This window comes from Diachasmimorpha longicaudata, chromosome 19 (assembly GCF_034640455.1).
Source record: "Diachasmimorpha longicaudata isolate KC_UGA_2023 chromosome 19, iyDiaLong2, whole genome shotgun sequence".
In the NCBI taxonomy this organism is placed as follows: Eukaryota; Metazoa; Arthropoda; class Insecta; order Hymenoptera; family Braconidae; genus Diachasmimorpha; species Diachasmimorpha longicaudata.
In genome coordinates, this window is record NC_087243.1 from 1,547,929 (window position 1) to 1,564,240 (window position 16,312).

Below are 16,312 nucleotides of genomic sequence, written 5' to 3' on the forward strand. Positions count from 1 at the left end.
GAACGATTGCGCGCGGCGCACCAGGAGGCAAGGGAGGCCCTCGATGAAGGGAAAATCAGGAGCAAAGTCCAATACGACAAGGACGCTGTACCTATGGATTTGAAAATCGGAGATAAGGTACTACTGAAAAATGATGTCCTACGACGTGGAAGGTCAAAGAAGTTAACTCAGCCCTGGATAGGCCCACACGAGATTATCGAGAGGAATGGTGAGGTTAACTACACCATCAGGTCGGGAACCAAACAAAAAACGCAGAGGGTCCACGTAAATCGGCTTCGACCCTTTATAGAAGCATGACTGTATGGACCCCTGCCTCGGATTAATCTACCCTGTGAATTTCTGGAATTTTCTTGCCCGGGTGATAAGGAGATTTTCAGGAAAGGACTAGAACTGCAGATACATATAGTTTGTTTAATTAAACCATTTATTGTTAAAAGCGGTTACAGATACGTTGGAGGGACGCTCTATCACAGTATCATTAATATAATAGTAGCCTGGATAATCCCACAGATAGGAGGCACAGATGTCGCACGTTCTTTCGCTATCGTCCAGGAACTGGGGCACGTGGCACGGTTGTGGAGCAGGAGTTTCGCCGAAGAGTCTTCGGAGGTTGAAAACGTCCTCTACGCCAGCCTCGATGTCGGAGCGTACGGGGAGATCCCAAAGGGCATTGAGATCTTTCGTACTACGAACCCTCCAGTCCCTCATCTTCACCTTGAATTCCAAGTTCAAGTACCCGGGATGGTAGGGGTATCGATGGCGCTAAAACATTCCAAAAATAGCAAGGAATTAGGGAAAATGGAGAATTCGAATGGCAGTAAGAAACAGGGTGGTAAGAAAATAGAGGAGGTATTCGTACTCACCAGGTATTCGAATACGAAGTCGTCCATGGAGTGCCGCAGGTATGGATGGTTCCTCGAGGAGCGATTCGAGCACAGCCGACCTCGAGTACAGGATGGTGAAGATCTTATCCGGTCCACATGGATGGAGAGATGCTGGAAGCAGTCGGAGACAGTGTGTCCAAATCGACCGCACTTAAAACACTTTCCGGCGTTCATGTTATTGGTTCTTGGAATGTTAACTTCTTCACTGTTAACTTTTTGGAAGACTGTGGCCCAAACGGGGCGGCAGTCACTTTTATATTCAAGGGTGCTTCGTCATCAAGCATGGCGGCCATCGGGTTGGCGACATCGTCCACGTCAGGTAAAATTGAAAAGTTCAACGCACTTCCTGATTGACAAATCAAGCGACGTGCAAATTTTTATTGTCATGTGGCTAATGCTGGGGAGCATCGCGGAAGTTCGGGGGGAGGGACATGTGATTGAGAGATTCGTCCACACCCCGGGAATTTATTTTGAGCCAATTGGGAGATTGCATTTGAGCAACTACGTTTGGACGGTGGCTGCAAGCACGGATGGTGCATCATGGCTGGCGAGAGCTGATCAACTGCAGGAACATCTGAATTATACGAAGCAACTGTGCTTCAGGGCTGGACCATGGGGTTCCAACGTCCATCACCTGGTGGATCAATGGATTGTCGATTTCGAGGAAACGAGAAGCGTCATCACGGCGTTGTATGGGTTAAATGAGAGGACGATGGATGCTGAAGATGAACGGGAAATACGCGAGAGGATTTCACGTCTGGACGCTGGAGTTCAAGGGACACTGGATAGTTCTGGGAAGCAGTTGCAGATTGTTAACTCTACGCTTCGTCATCTAGCTGAAACGGAACAGATGATTCAGAAGAACGAAAACATCTTGTTGAGGTCTATCAAACAGATAAGGGATGAGGATACGCAGATGGCACACCGGCAACTCGTAGATGAGCATTTTTTGGTGGTCGAAGTCATCTACACTGGGGTGATGCGGGATGCTGCGAGATTAAAAAAACTGCTGACCGACTCCAAGGGGCTAATATTTGACACAGGAGTGTTCACGGAAGAGGGATTGGTCGACCTTCTCAGGAAATCCAAATTACCGAAGGGTTTAAGTTTCCCCTTTGAGTTGGAGGTAGCAGGGGTACATGAACTGCAAGAGGTATCAACTGTTAGTGTATCCGCAGTTGGCATGAAAATCACCACGGTAATAGGAATACCCCTGGTGGATTTCCAAGCATTCGACGTTATGCTGATGCATAGCATTCCTGTGCGGACAACGAACGGGTATCACTCGTACTTGGAGGCATCAAATGCGCTTCTGGTCGTACATGGCGCAACACATCAGTACGTGCCAATGACCGAGGGGCAATTGAATTGCTGCAAGAGAGTTCGGGGACAATACATATGCACCGACTCTTTGCCGATTCAAAAAATGAGAGTCACTAGCCCTTGTGAGGGGCGAATGTACCTGAGCCCAGATAAGATACCGGAAACGTGTAGCACGAGACATCTTCGGCTACAAGGTCTCACGCTTATCAAAATGCGGAAGACTAACGCATGGTTCTACGTGGCACCGGAACCTGAAGCGATTGCCATAGCTTGCGGAGAGGCGGAAATTCGAGACACCCTTCAAGGTTCAGGAATAATGCGGATAGAAGATTTCTGTGAAGTTATCGCTCCTGATTTCACTATCCGTGGCCGAAAGTCAAAGGAAACAACCTGGGAGAACCATATTCAGCCTAGACTGAACTTGACACTAAGTAATGACACCATTACGCAACTACAGCAGCAGGACCATAACGTGAGCGACATTCGACTTACAAACGTCATAGGGAACCTGAAGGAATTGGAGGACCTTCATGTGCAGCTAGAGACCGAAAAGGAAGATCTAGGGAAGCTTCAAAAGAAATTCGACTATCAGGAATTTCTACTCCACCCATCATCAATATTTTCAGTGGTCATGGTGGTTCTTGCCCTTGTACTAGGAGTATCTCTGTACTGCTGGTGCCGGAAACTCTAGCCTGCGTGTGTTAGAGAAGCGAAGGAAGTTGAAAGATTTACTTGTAAATACGTATTGACATTAATTCTCAGGTTTAGCCATGTTTCCTTCTTTTTAAATGCGGTTTCACCTTCTTGAAGGGGCGGTGAAGTTTTGGACGAATTTTGATCGACCCAGACTTTTGATTGGCTATAACTCCTTTAATATTGATTTTATCGAGGAAAAATCTCTTGCCGACGGATTTTACGAATTAAATATAGAATAGGTTTCCGGGCTCTTTTCCGCGAAATTGTTCATAGATAAGGATGTACAGTCTTGTTGAACTATCTAATCTTTCACTATTTCATGCCCCAGAAGTGATGATCGTGGATATTCTTGGGATTTCTACTTTTCCAGAGAACATCTCTTTACCTCCACGGAGGAAAAAAGAATGTTTTTATAATTATTGATGAGATAGGGTTAGAGAAGAAAATTATCACCAGTAATAATTTTCTTCCCCGGCGGGGAGGGATGTTATGCCCCAAAATGCCATAACATTTCAGTTTCGTAATCCGGAGAATACGAGGACACGAAAGTGGCACGTATTATTCGGAATGCAAAACATATGAAGAAAGGAAAATAAAAGGTAATGAATATATGTGGATCAATCCACGTATATTCAACTTATGTAGATAACTGGGGCGCAGCGTCAGCGCTTTACGCCTCGAACTGGCCTCTAGTGCGTCACCGTACGATGTAATACGAATCCACGAGACAATAAATACTCGGGGACTCGTATTCTCAGGGCCAGTTATCCGAATACCATTCATAAGGAGTTACTTCTTCTGTACTTATACTCGCCTGATACTCTGTGCGAGTCTTTAATTGTTAATAAATTTGGGAAATAACCAATAAATATAGTTAATCAATTGAAGATATCTGCTCCTATCCACTATCCGCGAGTGTGAACCTCGAAACCCGAACCCAACCGCTCGGGTCCATTACAAAGCTCTTTTGTTATTCTTTCTGTCTATCCTGTTAATTTCTGTGATAAGGAAACTTTTGTTTTTTTGGAGTTGGATAATTTTCTTGTTATAATAGTCCTCGAGACGACTTTTTTGTTTGATTGTTGAGACAACGTTTGCTATTGCATCCAGGATGATTTTATTGACTTCGGATATGTGTGTTTCGCTTTCCTCGTTATCAAGGTTTCTGAGATTATCGATTTTGACTTTACAGCTTTTTTGTATATAGTCAGAGAATTTCTGCCAGTCCGTGGCTCCAAAGTTGAGTTGTTTTTCTGGTTCATGAATTTCTAGTGTTAGTCTGTTATCGAGTGATATGTTGAATTCGATGCCTCTGTGATCGCTGTCATAGTCTATTGTTTTTAAACGTCCGTCTTTCTCTGTGTTTGTTATTGTTAATCTGGCGTCAGACAAAGATACATCGAGGTAGGACCCCTCCCTGGGCATGGATGGCTCATGAGAGATGTTAAATTGGATTTTGAATTCGAATTCGTTGTCTTCTATCCATTTGTTCAAGGCTAGCCCTCTGTTATTGTGGTTAAAGTTTCCCCAATTTTCATGTTTGGCGTTAAGATCACCTGCTAGAATGTAGTAGACTTCTGGGTTATTAAGTTTGAGTTCAGTGAAGAGGATTTGGAGTTCCTGCATAAATTCTTTTCTGTTGTCACCTACCCCGTAGGCTGCAATGATGTACAGAATGTCCGTATTATTTATGTTAGTTTTTATGATGGTGGTTTCTAGGCATTTGAAATTGGGCGTCGATCTTGTTGCTGTTTTTGTCGCTTTGATTGACTCTTTGATTAAGGTCGCCGTACCCCCAGCCATGGCTGATCTGTCGTCGCGGTAAAGTCTGTAATTGTCGAAGTAAGGATTGTGCATCTCCGATAGCTTGGTCTCACTGAGTAGTACACAGTCTGGGTCATTTTTTTTTATGAATTGGAGTAGGGATGCTCTACGTTGGTTCGATATGATTGAGTTAACATTAATTGCGAAACATTTTAATTCGTTAATTGATTTAAATTTTTGGGGTTGATTAGATGTATTATGCATTGTTGGTGTGAAACAGGTTGGCCTTCTCCATTGTTGATAGGATGAAATTTAGTTGGTTGGCGTGTTGATCTAATGCGAACTGCCAGGTGTTGCATTTGGCGTTGATGATTGAGGTAATGTCTTTCTGAAATTTGACGAATAGATGGGATAAGTTAGAGGAGTCCGTAAGGGGGGTGTTAAATGGGGGCCTAGGAGCTGCGTGCCTGAATGTGTTAGTGGTTTCAGGGTTCATAGGTGTTATGTAGGTGGGTTTATTCTGAGGTAGTGATGTAGAGTGAGGTGTGGTGGTGGGATGGGTGGAGTTCCTTACTACTGAGCTGTAGTTTAGGCCCGGTATGGTTTTTTTGAGTATTTTCTCCTTGATAATATTTCTTTGTTTGGAAAAATTTTGTTTCTTGAGCCTAATTTTCAGTCTCATTTCTTTTTGTACTGGACAGCCTTTATAAGATGCCGGATGGCCTTCCTGTTTGCAAATTACACAGGCTACTCTAGGGGTTTGGGATTGAGAACCATCAGATTCCATCCCTTCTGTGATATTGCGCGGGCAGTGCCCGGGTAAGTGGTCGTTAGAGCATTTTACGAGTCTGTGAGTTAGATTGCAATTACTCCCGGTGTGGCCGCCTCTTTGGCAGTTTTTGCATTGCGAAGTGTTCTTTTTTTAAAAAAGTTTTTCCCACGAAACGATTTGGTGAAAAATTTTATTTAATTTCCTGACATTCCCGACTGAACTGGATGGGGATAATTGCACGATAAACATTGGAAGCTTCCTGTTGGATTCTATGGATTTTTTGGTTAAGAAGCGTTTGACGTTGGTGAATTCTACGTCTTTTAGTTTGCACCCTTCCTTTTTGAGCTCTTCGAAGACTTCAAGGTCAGAATAGTTGCCCGCGAGGTTCTTTAATAGTAATGTCTGAGGTTTTACTTCACTTTGGGTGAAAGTGAAGAATGGAGTTTTTTCTACAATAAGGACATTTTTAGCTAGAATATAATCGTGGGCATTGCTTAATAATAATGATGATTTGAAATCGGTGACTCTTTTGATGTTGAAGTCTTCTGTGAGGTTGCTTTTGATATTTGTATCTATTAATTCGACTATTTCCTCAGGGGATTTGTTGTGTATATGTAATGGTGGTACGGTATCTAACCACTGCACTACTGGGTTATTGTGATATTAAGAGTTTTGCAAAATGGTGAACATTCAGAAAGTCCCAATTTCCTTTTTGTATTATTAATGAACAAAATCAATCTGCTATTTAATTGTTAGTGTTTCTGAGGAGAGTGATCTGTAACTGCAAGTTACATTAAATTGTCTGAGACATTCGGAGTGACTAATTACACAGAATTTATTCTATTACCATTCGTAATTGATAATTGCATAATATTCAAATGGTTTTATAAACTCTTTTCTAATTCCGTTTTTTTTTCCTCCGATTTGGAATATCCCGTTAATTTTTGACCAAAGCATTTCCGAAAATATCCGAAAAAAAAACGATGAAGATACTCGGGACAATTCCGCGAACTCGAAAAACTCCTGCGGGCCAATGAACGTCAATGTTTTGTTTTGACCATGACACAATACACTCACCCGAATGGGATTCAAAACAGAAGTTAACTGAATCTCGTTCATTCAGTCGCTTAAAATCGGTGGGGAATCCTTTACAAGTGATTTTTTTGACGGGTTTATCGAAGTTTCATACCACTTGGATATGGAGAACACAGGAAAGCGGGACCAAGGCTCGAAACATGCAGTTTCCGGTATTCCAGTATCGAAGAAGAGGAAGGTATTTCAAGAATCCTGGAAAAAAGAGCCTAAATTTTCAAGTTGGTTGGAGAGTGTTGAAGGTAAGCTAAACAGTGCGTTTTGTTGTGCGTTTTTATCAACAAGACGGGAAGTTTTATATAGCGTTCCACATTTCTTGTGACGTCAAAGGAAATCGTTGGATAGGATTTTGGATGAGGTAGGAAGGGGAACAGGATAATTCTCCATAATTTTGCAAGAAAAATTACTGAAAAAATGGATAGTCCAGACCGGGATTTGAACCCGGGACCTTCCGATTATGCATCGGGTGCTCTCCCAACTGAGCTATCCGGCTCCTAGCCATTTCTTCGATTCACTTTTCTTGCCTATATGGAGCACCGCCGTCCTTCATTCGGCAATCATTTTTATCAACAAGACGGGAAGTTTTATATAGCGTTCCACATTTCTTGTGACGTCCAAGGAAATCGTTGGATAGGATTTTGGATGAGGTAGGAAGGGGAACAGGAAAATTCTCCATAATTTTGCAAGAAAAAGTACTGAAAAAATGGATAGTCCAGACCGGGATTTGAACCAGGGACCTTCCGATTATGCATCGGGTGCTCTCCCAACTGAGCTATCCGGCTCCTAGCCATTTCTTCGATTCACTTTTTTTGCCTATATGGAGCACCGCCGTCCTTCATTCGGATTGCTGCTGAAAAATCTGAGCTCCAGAAACACGCGAGTAGTGATAAACATAAAGAGAACCTTTTAAAATCATTTCCAATTAATCGCGAGGTAGAAAATTGTGATGAAGGTATTGTTCTTGAGAAAGATTCCTGTAGTGTCGCGTCAGGTTATCAAGAATCGGTAACAACCGCCGAAATTCTCCTCGCCAATTTCTTTGCTGAACACAACGTTCCCATTTGTGTTGTGGATCATCTCACTCCTGTTCTCAAAAGAGCAATTTTGGATAGTCAAATCACGAAAGATATGTCTCTCGGGCGTACAAAGTGTACAAGTCTGATTGAAAAAGTTTTAGGGAAGGTCACGAATGAAACTCTCGTTAAAATTTTGCGGGTAAATAAATTTTCAATTCTGGTCGATGAAACAACGGATGTTTCAAAAACGAAAATTCTTTGTATTCTCGAGAGATATGTTTCCCCTAAAGACGGTAAATTTAAAACTGACTTTTTAGATCTTATTAAGTTAGATGCAACGGATTGCTCCGCGGAAAAAATTTATAATCCCTTCAAAAAATCCGTCGAAGAAAAACAAATTCCCATTAAAAATATTGTCGGGTTGCCTTGCGACAATGCAAGCGTTATGGTTGGCGTGAAAAATTGTTTCGCACAAAGATTAACATGGGAAGTTTCCAATCTTATCTTGATGAACTGCACTTGCCATTCATCCGCGATCATTGCTTCAAAGGCCTGCAGTAAATTACCTAACGAACCGGAGGAATTGATGAAAGGTATATCGGGATACCTGTCGAACAGTCCTAAACGTTGCGAAATGTTAGCTGAATATCAAGAATTTTTTAATGTCGAAAAATTAAAAATTTTGAATTTATCAATTACGCGATGGTTGTGCTTGCATTAATGTGTGGTGCGTATTATTCATAATTGGGAACCTTTGAAATTATTCTTCTCATCAGCTATGCTGGAAGAACAGTCACCTTCAGCACAGGAGTTGTACGAATTACTTGAAGATCAATGTGTTAGAGCTTATTTCCTTTTTTTGAACTATACGATGCATTCTTTCAACTCTTTTAATGCTCTATTCCAGTCTCGCGAATTCATGCTTCATAAATTGGCTGGAGAAAGTCAAGGACTCATTCGTACAATGGCCCGCAATTTTTTGAAGAAAAATATAATTCAAAACCTCTTCACCACTTCTATCAACATTAGTCATCCCGATCATTTGCTACCTTTAAATGGAATATCTCTCGGGCCTGAATGCGATAAGCTTGTTAGAACTTTTCCAGCAAATGTCGCTGAGCAATTTCGTCTCAGATGTTTACAGTTCTACATAACCGCGACTTCTGAAATGAAATCTCGTTTGCCACACACACATCCCATAGTTAAAAATTCGAAATTCTTGAGTCCTACGGAAGCCCTAGAAGACGGTGATGAACGTATCGAGTCTACAGTGATTAATAATCTAGCCCAGCACTTCGCAAATTTTGACGAAAGTGCTCTTGCTGTTGAATGGCATGCATTACCCGACGCCTTTGCTAATCCAAGAGATAAGAAACGCGTAGAATCCTTCTCAGCGGATTTATTTTGGAGGGAGTTTTCAAAGTTGAAAGATTTCACGGGTTCTCTTCGATTCCCTAATTTAGGTCAACTCACGAAAATTGTTTTGTGTTTTCCACATTCTAATGCTGAGGCTAAGCGTATTTTTTCTATTGTAACCGACGTGAAAACCAATAACGCAACAAACTTGGTAATGATTGCCTTAAGTCCATTTGTCAGATACGATCCTCCATGCAATGTCACAATGTTGACTGCACAACCATTGAAATAACTTCAGATCATCTCGCGTTACAAAATTCAAGTAATTTGTATTCAAATTGGAGGTCGTAAAGTTGGATGTTCTTTATGTTATACACGTTCGCGTCCTTCATCACCTCTTCATTTTGCCGGTATGCCGCCAACACTCTTTAGCTATTTCAATCAGAACAAGGGTTCAATCAGAACAAGGGACTTCGGGAGTCGCGGGTGATGTCGAAATCGGCGGGTGGAGGGGTGGTTCCACATGGTGGAGGGCGAAATCGGTTGGCGGAGGGGTGGTTTCACGCGCGGGTGGGGGTTCGGGGGGACATGCTGCTTCGCAGTGCGAAGGGCATGGATGCTGCGGTTCGTCGGAACCTCCCGCAACGGTGGAGGCCGGCGAAAATCCGACGCCACACGTGGGTCTGGGTCTCAGGGGAAGTGGGTGGGTATCCCTCGGGAAAGGGACGGTTCGCGGGGTGGGTCGTCGGGTCCAACGGGTGGGATCCCCCTTTCTGTGGGTCTGCTCTCTCTCTGCTCCTCTTTCGAGGGGGGCCGAGGCGGAGCACTCTTTCAGCGCCTCCACCGGGCCCCGCTCCGAGCTACCCAGCTCGGCGGGAACCGGGAGGCCCCTCCCAGGGATGGCGCCCAGCGTCCCGAGCTACGCAGCTCGGTCCCGCGGGGAACCGCCCCATCTAATCCTGGATCTCCCAGCGGATGTTGAGAGAATGGCAGAAGTACTGGGTGACGTACTCACCAAAGCCTGCCAAGATTCGATGCCGCGCCGTCAACATTACCGTCGCGCGAATCCGTGGTGGACCGATGAGCTGACCAGCAAACGCAAGCTGGTCAGTCGTCTGCGAAACGGCTACCGAAGGGAGACTACTCCTGACGCGCGAAAAATCAAGCAGAATAGGTATCGTGTAGTCTTACGGTTATATACCAGACTACTTAGGACGTGTAAGGAAAATAGCTGGCGCGGATATATTACGACGGAAAGCAACGCGAATCCCTGGGGCTTTCACTACAAATACGCGGCAGATAAATTGGGTGTAGGCACGGTACTCAGCACACTTGGAATCGCGAATGGCACGACACTGACGATGAGTGAGACTGCTGAGGTACTGTTGGACACACACGTACCTGACGATGACCCCAATGACGACACACCGGAACAGACCGACATTCGCGACCGCGCGAAGAACCTAAGGGTCCAGACAGAGGACGCACGAGACTTGACGGACGACCAACTTATGGGTCTCGTAAAGACCCTTAAAAATGACAAAGCCCCAGGATGCGATTTAGTAGAAGTTAGGGTCCTGAAAGGCGCGGTCATGAGGATGCCTCACCTCTTCACCGGACTTTTCAAGGCCTGCCTTAAGCACGGCGTTTTCCCCACCGTTTGGAAAGTCGGCACACTTCGGGCTCACCTCAAAGGAGCTCACAAGGATGTGTCCGACCCCAAATCCTACCGTCCCATTTGCCTCTTGTCGGTCAATTTTTCGAAAAGGTCCTTCACGGGATCCTGTCGGCAAAAGTCCTTACCGAGGACAAAATATCAGGACGTCAATATGGCTTTCTGCCTGGACGATCCACGGAAGACGCGATAGTAGAGTTGCGTGCATTAGCCGAGCGCCGTAACGACAAGAGGTACGTCATTGGACTCCTCTTCGATATCTCAGGAGCCTTTGACAACGTGTGGTGGCCCCTAGTCCTCCAGTCTTTGGCGGATCGAGACTCAATGCGGTATTATGAAAACAACCTTGCCAGGTTATTGTTTTCGGAAACCTCGCATGGCCTATTAATCTACTCTAGTTACATAATAACAAACACTTAGGCCATTACCCACTGCCAAGGGGGGGTTTGGAAAAATCCATACTGTCGGCCAGTTCAGATGGCCGAAGGACACTTTGCAACCATGACGGCGCCAGGTCACAAGTGACTGACGCAGGCATGGCTCCCGCGGGGAACCTCGGGGCGGTGGTCCTTGTTGTCAGCCTGACACCCAGAATGCGAAAAGTGGATAAGGGTATTTGGGACTAAAAGAAATAGAATAGAAGAAGAAGTGGAAGAAAAGAGAAGAGAAGAGGTGATGTAATTCTCATTCATATCTCCAACCGGGACAGGGTTACCCGGAGAAGGTTACCGGGTTCCTGTCCCACGACTCTCGTCTCCGATAACGAGAGCTGGTTGGTCCCATTCATTCATTCACTCATCGTCGCCGCCGTTTCTCATTTCCGCCTACGCTTCCACGCATTTCAACCACATGCAGTCTCTACAAAAATCCGCAAACACGGCGAATGACTCCCTCGACGACACTAGCGCTTGTGCCGCCTGGGGCCATGGGCGATTCCCAATTATTCCCGCGATGCACTCCCGCTGTGGTGCATATATCGGACAGTCCATGATGAGGTGCTGGACTGTGCCTTCAGCCTGGTCGCACTCGCAGTTGCGTGATTGGGCAAGGCCCCGGTCATGAAGATAAGACCGGAATTGCCCATGCCCTGTCAGGACCTGCGAGACCCAGTGGTCGCACTCGACCCACTTACCGTCCAGGCGCGCCGCAGTATCGAGGAAGAACGCAAAGGCGTTCCTCCCGGTTGAGGCCCGCTCAAACCTATCCCTCCAGAGATTCCGGATCTCTGCCTTTATATCCTCGACTGCCTCGATCGGGCGGCCGTTGTCATCAGCGCGCGGATTCGCGGGGTCTATTTCTATATCACCTATTCTGACCGCAATGCCTTTCTTGGCTTGGTAGAGCGCTGCTCTTTCCCTCAATAATAGGTCCACAGGAAGAACTCCCGCCGCTGCGCAGAGTGCTTCATGTGAGGCCGTCCTATACGCGCCAGTCACCGTCAGGAGCGCGCTCCTCTGCGCGGTACGGAGTTTCCTCCAGTCGTACAGTGTGCACCGGTCCACCCACCCGTGGGCTGCATACGACGCGACAGCCTGCAAAACGCCCTGAAAAACGACTTTAACCGATCGGTATCGGAGCCCCCAATGCTTGTGCATTAGGGCCGATAGCCGAGTGAAAAGGACCCTAGCTTTTTCTAGAATATGTAAAGTATGGGTCCGGACCCACATATTCCTATTAAAATGTACCCCGAGGTACCTAACGCTCCCCTTAAACCCGATCTTCTCCTCGGCGAGCCTAATTTCGGGTGGGCGGATATCCAACGCCGGTTTCACGCGTCGGCGTGTCTTTCGCGCCCGATCCCACCTGTACTGCGTCGGCGGCGCTCTCTTCTGCGAATTGCATGACAGGACTATTGCCTCTGTCTTGCTCTTCGAGAGTTCGAGCTTCGCCGATGCGCACCACGAGGCGATGTGATTAACGACGGCTTGACCTATTCTTTCTATCTCCTTGCGCGAGTCGGCCGAAACGACCGCGATAAGGTCGTCCGCGTACGCGACTTCGATTTCGCCGAAGTTTTGCTCGATGCTCTTAAGGAGGGCATCGAACATGAGATTCCAGCAAGCGGGGCCCAGGACTGATCCTTGTGGACAGCCCCGGGTGGCCGGCTTGGAAACCTCTTGGTCGCTCCAGGCGATCTTGACGGTCCGATTGTCAAAGTAGCTCCGGAGCACTTCGAAGACATTCTTCGGACAGTCTCGATCCGCCAAAGACTGGAGGACTAGGGGCCACCACACGTTGTCAAAGGCTCCTGAAATATCGAAAAGGAGTCCAATGACGTACCTCTTGTGGCTACCGCGTTTGACTAAATCACGCAACTCTACTATCGCGTCTTCCGTGGAGCGTCCAGGCAGAAAGCCGTATTGACGTACTGATAATTTGTCCTCGGTACGGACTTTCGACGTAAGGATCCCGTGCAGGACCTTTTCGAAAAATTTACCGACAACCGTCAAGAGGCAAATGGGACGGTAGGATTTGGGGTCGGACACATCCTTGTGAACTCCTTTGAGGAGAGCACGAAGTGTGCCGACTTTCCAGACGGCGGGGAAAACGCCGTGCTTCAGGCAGACGTTGAAGAGTCGCGTGAAGATGTGAGGCATCCTCATGACCGCGACTTGCAGGACCCTAACTTCTACTAAATCGCATCCGGGGCTTTGTCATTCTTAAGGGTCTTGACGAGACCCTTAAGTTGGTCGTCCGTCAAGTCTCGTGCGTCCTCTGTCTGGACCGTTAGGTTTCTCGCGCGTTCGCGGATGTCTGTCTGTTCCGGTGTGTCGGCGTTGGGGTCGTCGTCGGGTACGTGCGTGTCCAACAGTACCTCAGCAGTCTCACGCATTGTAAGTATCGTTCCATGCGCGGTTCTAAGGGTGCTGAGTACCGTGCCTACACGCAATTTATCAGCGGCATATTTGTAATGGAAGCCCCAGGGATTCGCGTTGCTTTCCGTTGTTATGTAACCGCGCCAGCTATTTTCTTTACATGTCCTAAGTAGCCTGGTGTAAGACCGCAGGACTACACGATACCTATTCTGTTTAATTTTTCGCGCGTCAGGGTTAGTCTCCCTTCGGTAGCCGTTACGGAGACGACTGACTAGCTTGCGTTTGCTGGTCAGCTCCTCGGTCCACCACGGATTCGCGCGACGGTAATGTCTGCGGCGCGGCATCGAATCTTGGCAGGCTTTGGTGAGTACGTCACCCAGCACCTCTGCCATTCCCTCAACATCCGCTGGGGAGTCCAGCGGATGGTCCGCGAGTTTCTCACGGGCCTCCTCATCGAAGGTCGCCTCGAACTTTTCCCAGTCGGCCCGACGAACGTTGAACCGCATGGTAGAGCCCTCGCCGACACCCGAGTTATTGACGCGCTGTGAGGAACTCCGGATCGCTAAACGAAAGAAAACCGACGTGTGGTCACCGGTGGACCACTCGTTCTCCAACCTCCATGCCCGTATGAATTTATACATGCCAGGAGTGGCCAGTGTGACGTCGATGAACGACGTACCTGCGGCACTCCTGAACGTTAGGCCCTGCCTAGCATCATTCGCGACGCGGAGACCGAAAGACTCGATGAGCTCACCCAGGAGGACACCACGGTCAGTGGTCCTGGGGCTCCAAAGGGAGTGTTGGGCGTTGGAATCGGCCGCCACCAGAACGCGGCGACCCCTGAGACAGCTGAGAACCTTTTCAAGCTGCCTCAGGTGGATTTCTATGTCGTCCGAGTACTGAAAATAACTGGAGACGACGAAGAAGGATCCACCGGGAACGCGGGCTTCAGCACAGATGCAATGTGCTGTACTAAGTTGGGACACGTAAGCAATCTCCACGATGGAGTTGCACGCAACGACTGCCGCCAACGGTCGCTCCGTTGAGCTCGCGGCAATACGCATTCCGAGTCCTAGGCCGCGGATGGCCCAGGTGTTCGCCTCACGAATGGCATACGGCTCTTGGAGCAACAATATGTCCAGACGCTCTTTGCGAATTAGCTGGAAGACCTCCCCGGTTACTGCAATTGAGCGGGACATGTTCAATTGCAGTATTCTAACGTCGCGTTGCGCGCCCGGTCCCTCGATCGCAGGGGTCCGGGGAGGATGACCTATTGGAACGGGGGGTACCGGTGAGCCTCCGGTCGCGACGCGATGACTATCGATCCTACTTAAACTAACGTGGCACTCGCGAACCCTACCTAATAATTGAGTGGACTCACCGGTCGAAGTTCTTGAAGATCCAGGCGTTGGCTGGTTCGGCTGCGCAGTCGATCCCCCGTTGTCTGCGACGTCCTCGACGTCCTCGTGGACAGCACGAAGGCTGGAACCTTTCCCTCGTCGGGAGGGCAGTACCCCGGCGCACGGCGGGCGACTACGAACCCTTGAGGGCACCACCCTCCTTGGGTCCCTCGTTGTAGTCGCTGATGGAGTTCCTCTGGCATGCTGGGAAGCGATGCGCAGACTTCGCCGCACGACGGACCCATCATTGTGCCCCCCCCCGGAGATCCGATTGGGGGCAGTTTAGCCTTCGGAATAATTTGCCAATAATGCTCTGCCATGGTTGAAGTTGACGAGACGGTCGCCGGCCGTGCCAAAAAGTAGGAGCTGAAAAGCTGAAAAGTAAAGTAAACACAAAAAGAATAAATAAGAGGATTAAGGATTAGCTGTGGCGGTTCCCCGCGGCACGGAGCTGGGTAGCTCGGGACGCTGAGTACCGTCCCTGGGCGGGGGCCTTCCGGTTCCCGCCGAGCTGGGGAGCTCCGATCGGGGCCCGGTGGAGGCGCTGAAGGAGTGCTCCGCCTCAACTCCCCTCGAAAGAGGAGCAGAGAGGAAGCAGACCCACAGAAAGGGGGAACCCATCCATCCCACCCGACGAACCACCCCGCGCACCGTCGCTTTCCCGAGGGATACCCACCCTCTCCCCCTGCGACCCAACCCCACGTGTGGCGTCGCGTTTTCGCCGGCCTCCACCGTTGCGGGAGGTTCCGACTACTAACACGTGGCTGGAACAAGTTGCGAGAATCGCAATGTCCATGCCCTTCGCACCGCGAAGCAGCCTGTCCCCCTGAACCCCCACCCGCGCGTGGAATTACCCGTCCACGAACCGATTACGCCCTCCACCACGTGGAACCACCCCTCCACCAGCCGATTTCGCCCTCCCTCGCGTCTCCCGAAATCCAACCCACCCCACCGCGACCCTCCCCCTCCAAACCCCCCGATAAGTAGGTCTCGCTGCGCTCCACCCACCGGTCTCGCCCTCCACCACGTGGACCCACGCCTCCACCACGTGGAACCACCCCTCCACCAGCCGATTTCGCCCTCCCTCGCGACCCCCCCCCCACCGAAACCCCCCCGGGGCACAGGGGTTCACCGTGCACCCGCAACCACCCCTTGGTATAATTATTGAGACCCCCCAAAAGGGGGATCCCAATCCCTACACCAAGTTCGACTCAGGGTCCGCGGGTTTGTCACACCCCGTGTGTAAGGGCGGTTTTACCCGCCATTACACCCCCTGCGGGAGGCGGATCGAGACTGCCCGAAGAATGTCTTTGAAGTGCTCCGGAGCTACGTCGACAATCGGACTGTCAGGATCGCCTGGAGCGACGAAGAGGTTTCCAAGCCGGCCACCCGGGGCTGTCCGCAACGATCAGTCCTCGGCCCCGCTTGCTGGAATCTCATGTTCGATGCCCTCCTCAAGAGCATCAAGCAGAACTTTGGCGCAATCGAAGTCGCCTGCGCGGACGACCTGATCGCGGT

The 16,312-nt window shown here is 48.5% G+C and overlaps 1 protein-coding gene across 1 annotated transcript; it reads right to left on the bottom strand.

Annotated features, from left to right (window-relative positions):
- Positions 1-384: 384 nt before the first annotated feature.
- On the bottom strand, positions 385-1,237 carry LOC135171354 (uncharacterized). Its single transcript, XM_064137839.1, has 3 exons — positions 864-1,237; positions 445-762; positions 385-390 (listed from the first exon to the last, which is right to left on the bottom strand). The coding sequence occupies exons 1-3, from the start codon at positions 1,056-1,058 to the stop codon at positions 385-387; spliced, it is 519 nt and encodes a 172-aa protein (XP_063993909.1). The 5' UTR covers positions 1,059-1,237.
- Positions 1,238-16,312: the final 15,075 nt, after the last annotated feature.

Coding starts and splice junctions, on each gene's coding strand:
- LOC135171354 (XM_064137839.1), bottom strand. CDS start 1,058: ATGAACGCCGGAAAGTGTTTTAAGTGCGGTCGATTTGGACACACTGTC. Junction 763..863: donor ACTTCGTATTCGAATACCTG/GTGAGTACGAAT, acceptor GGAATGTTTTAG/CGCCATCGATACCCCTACCA.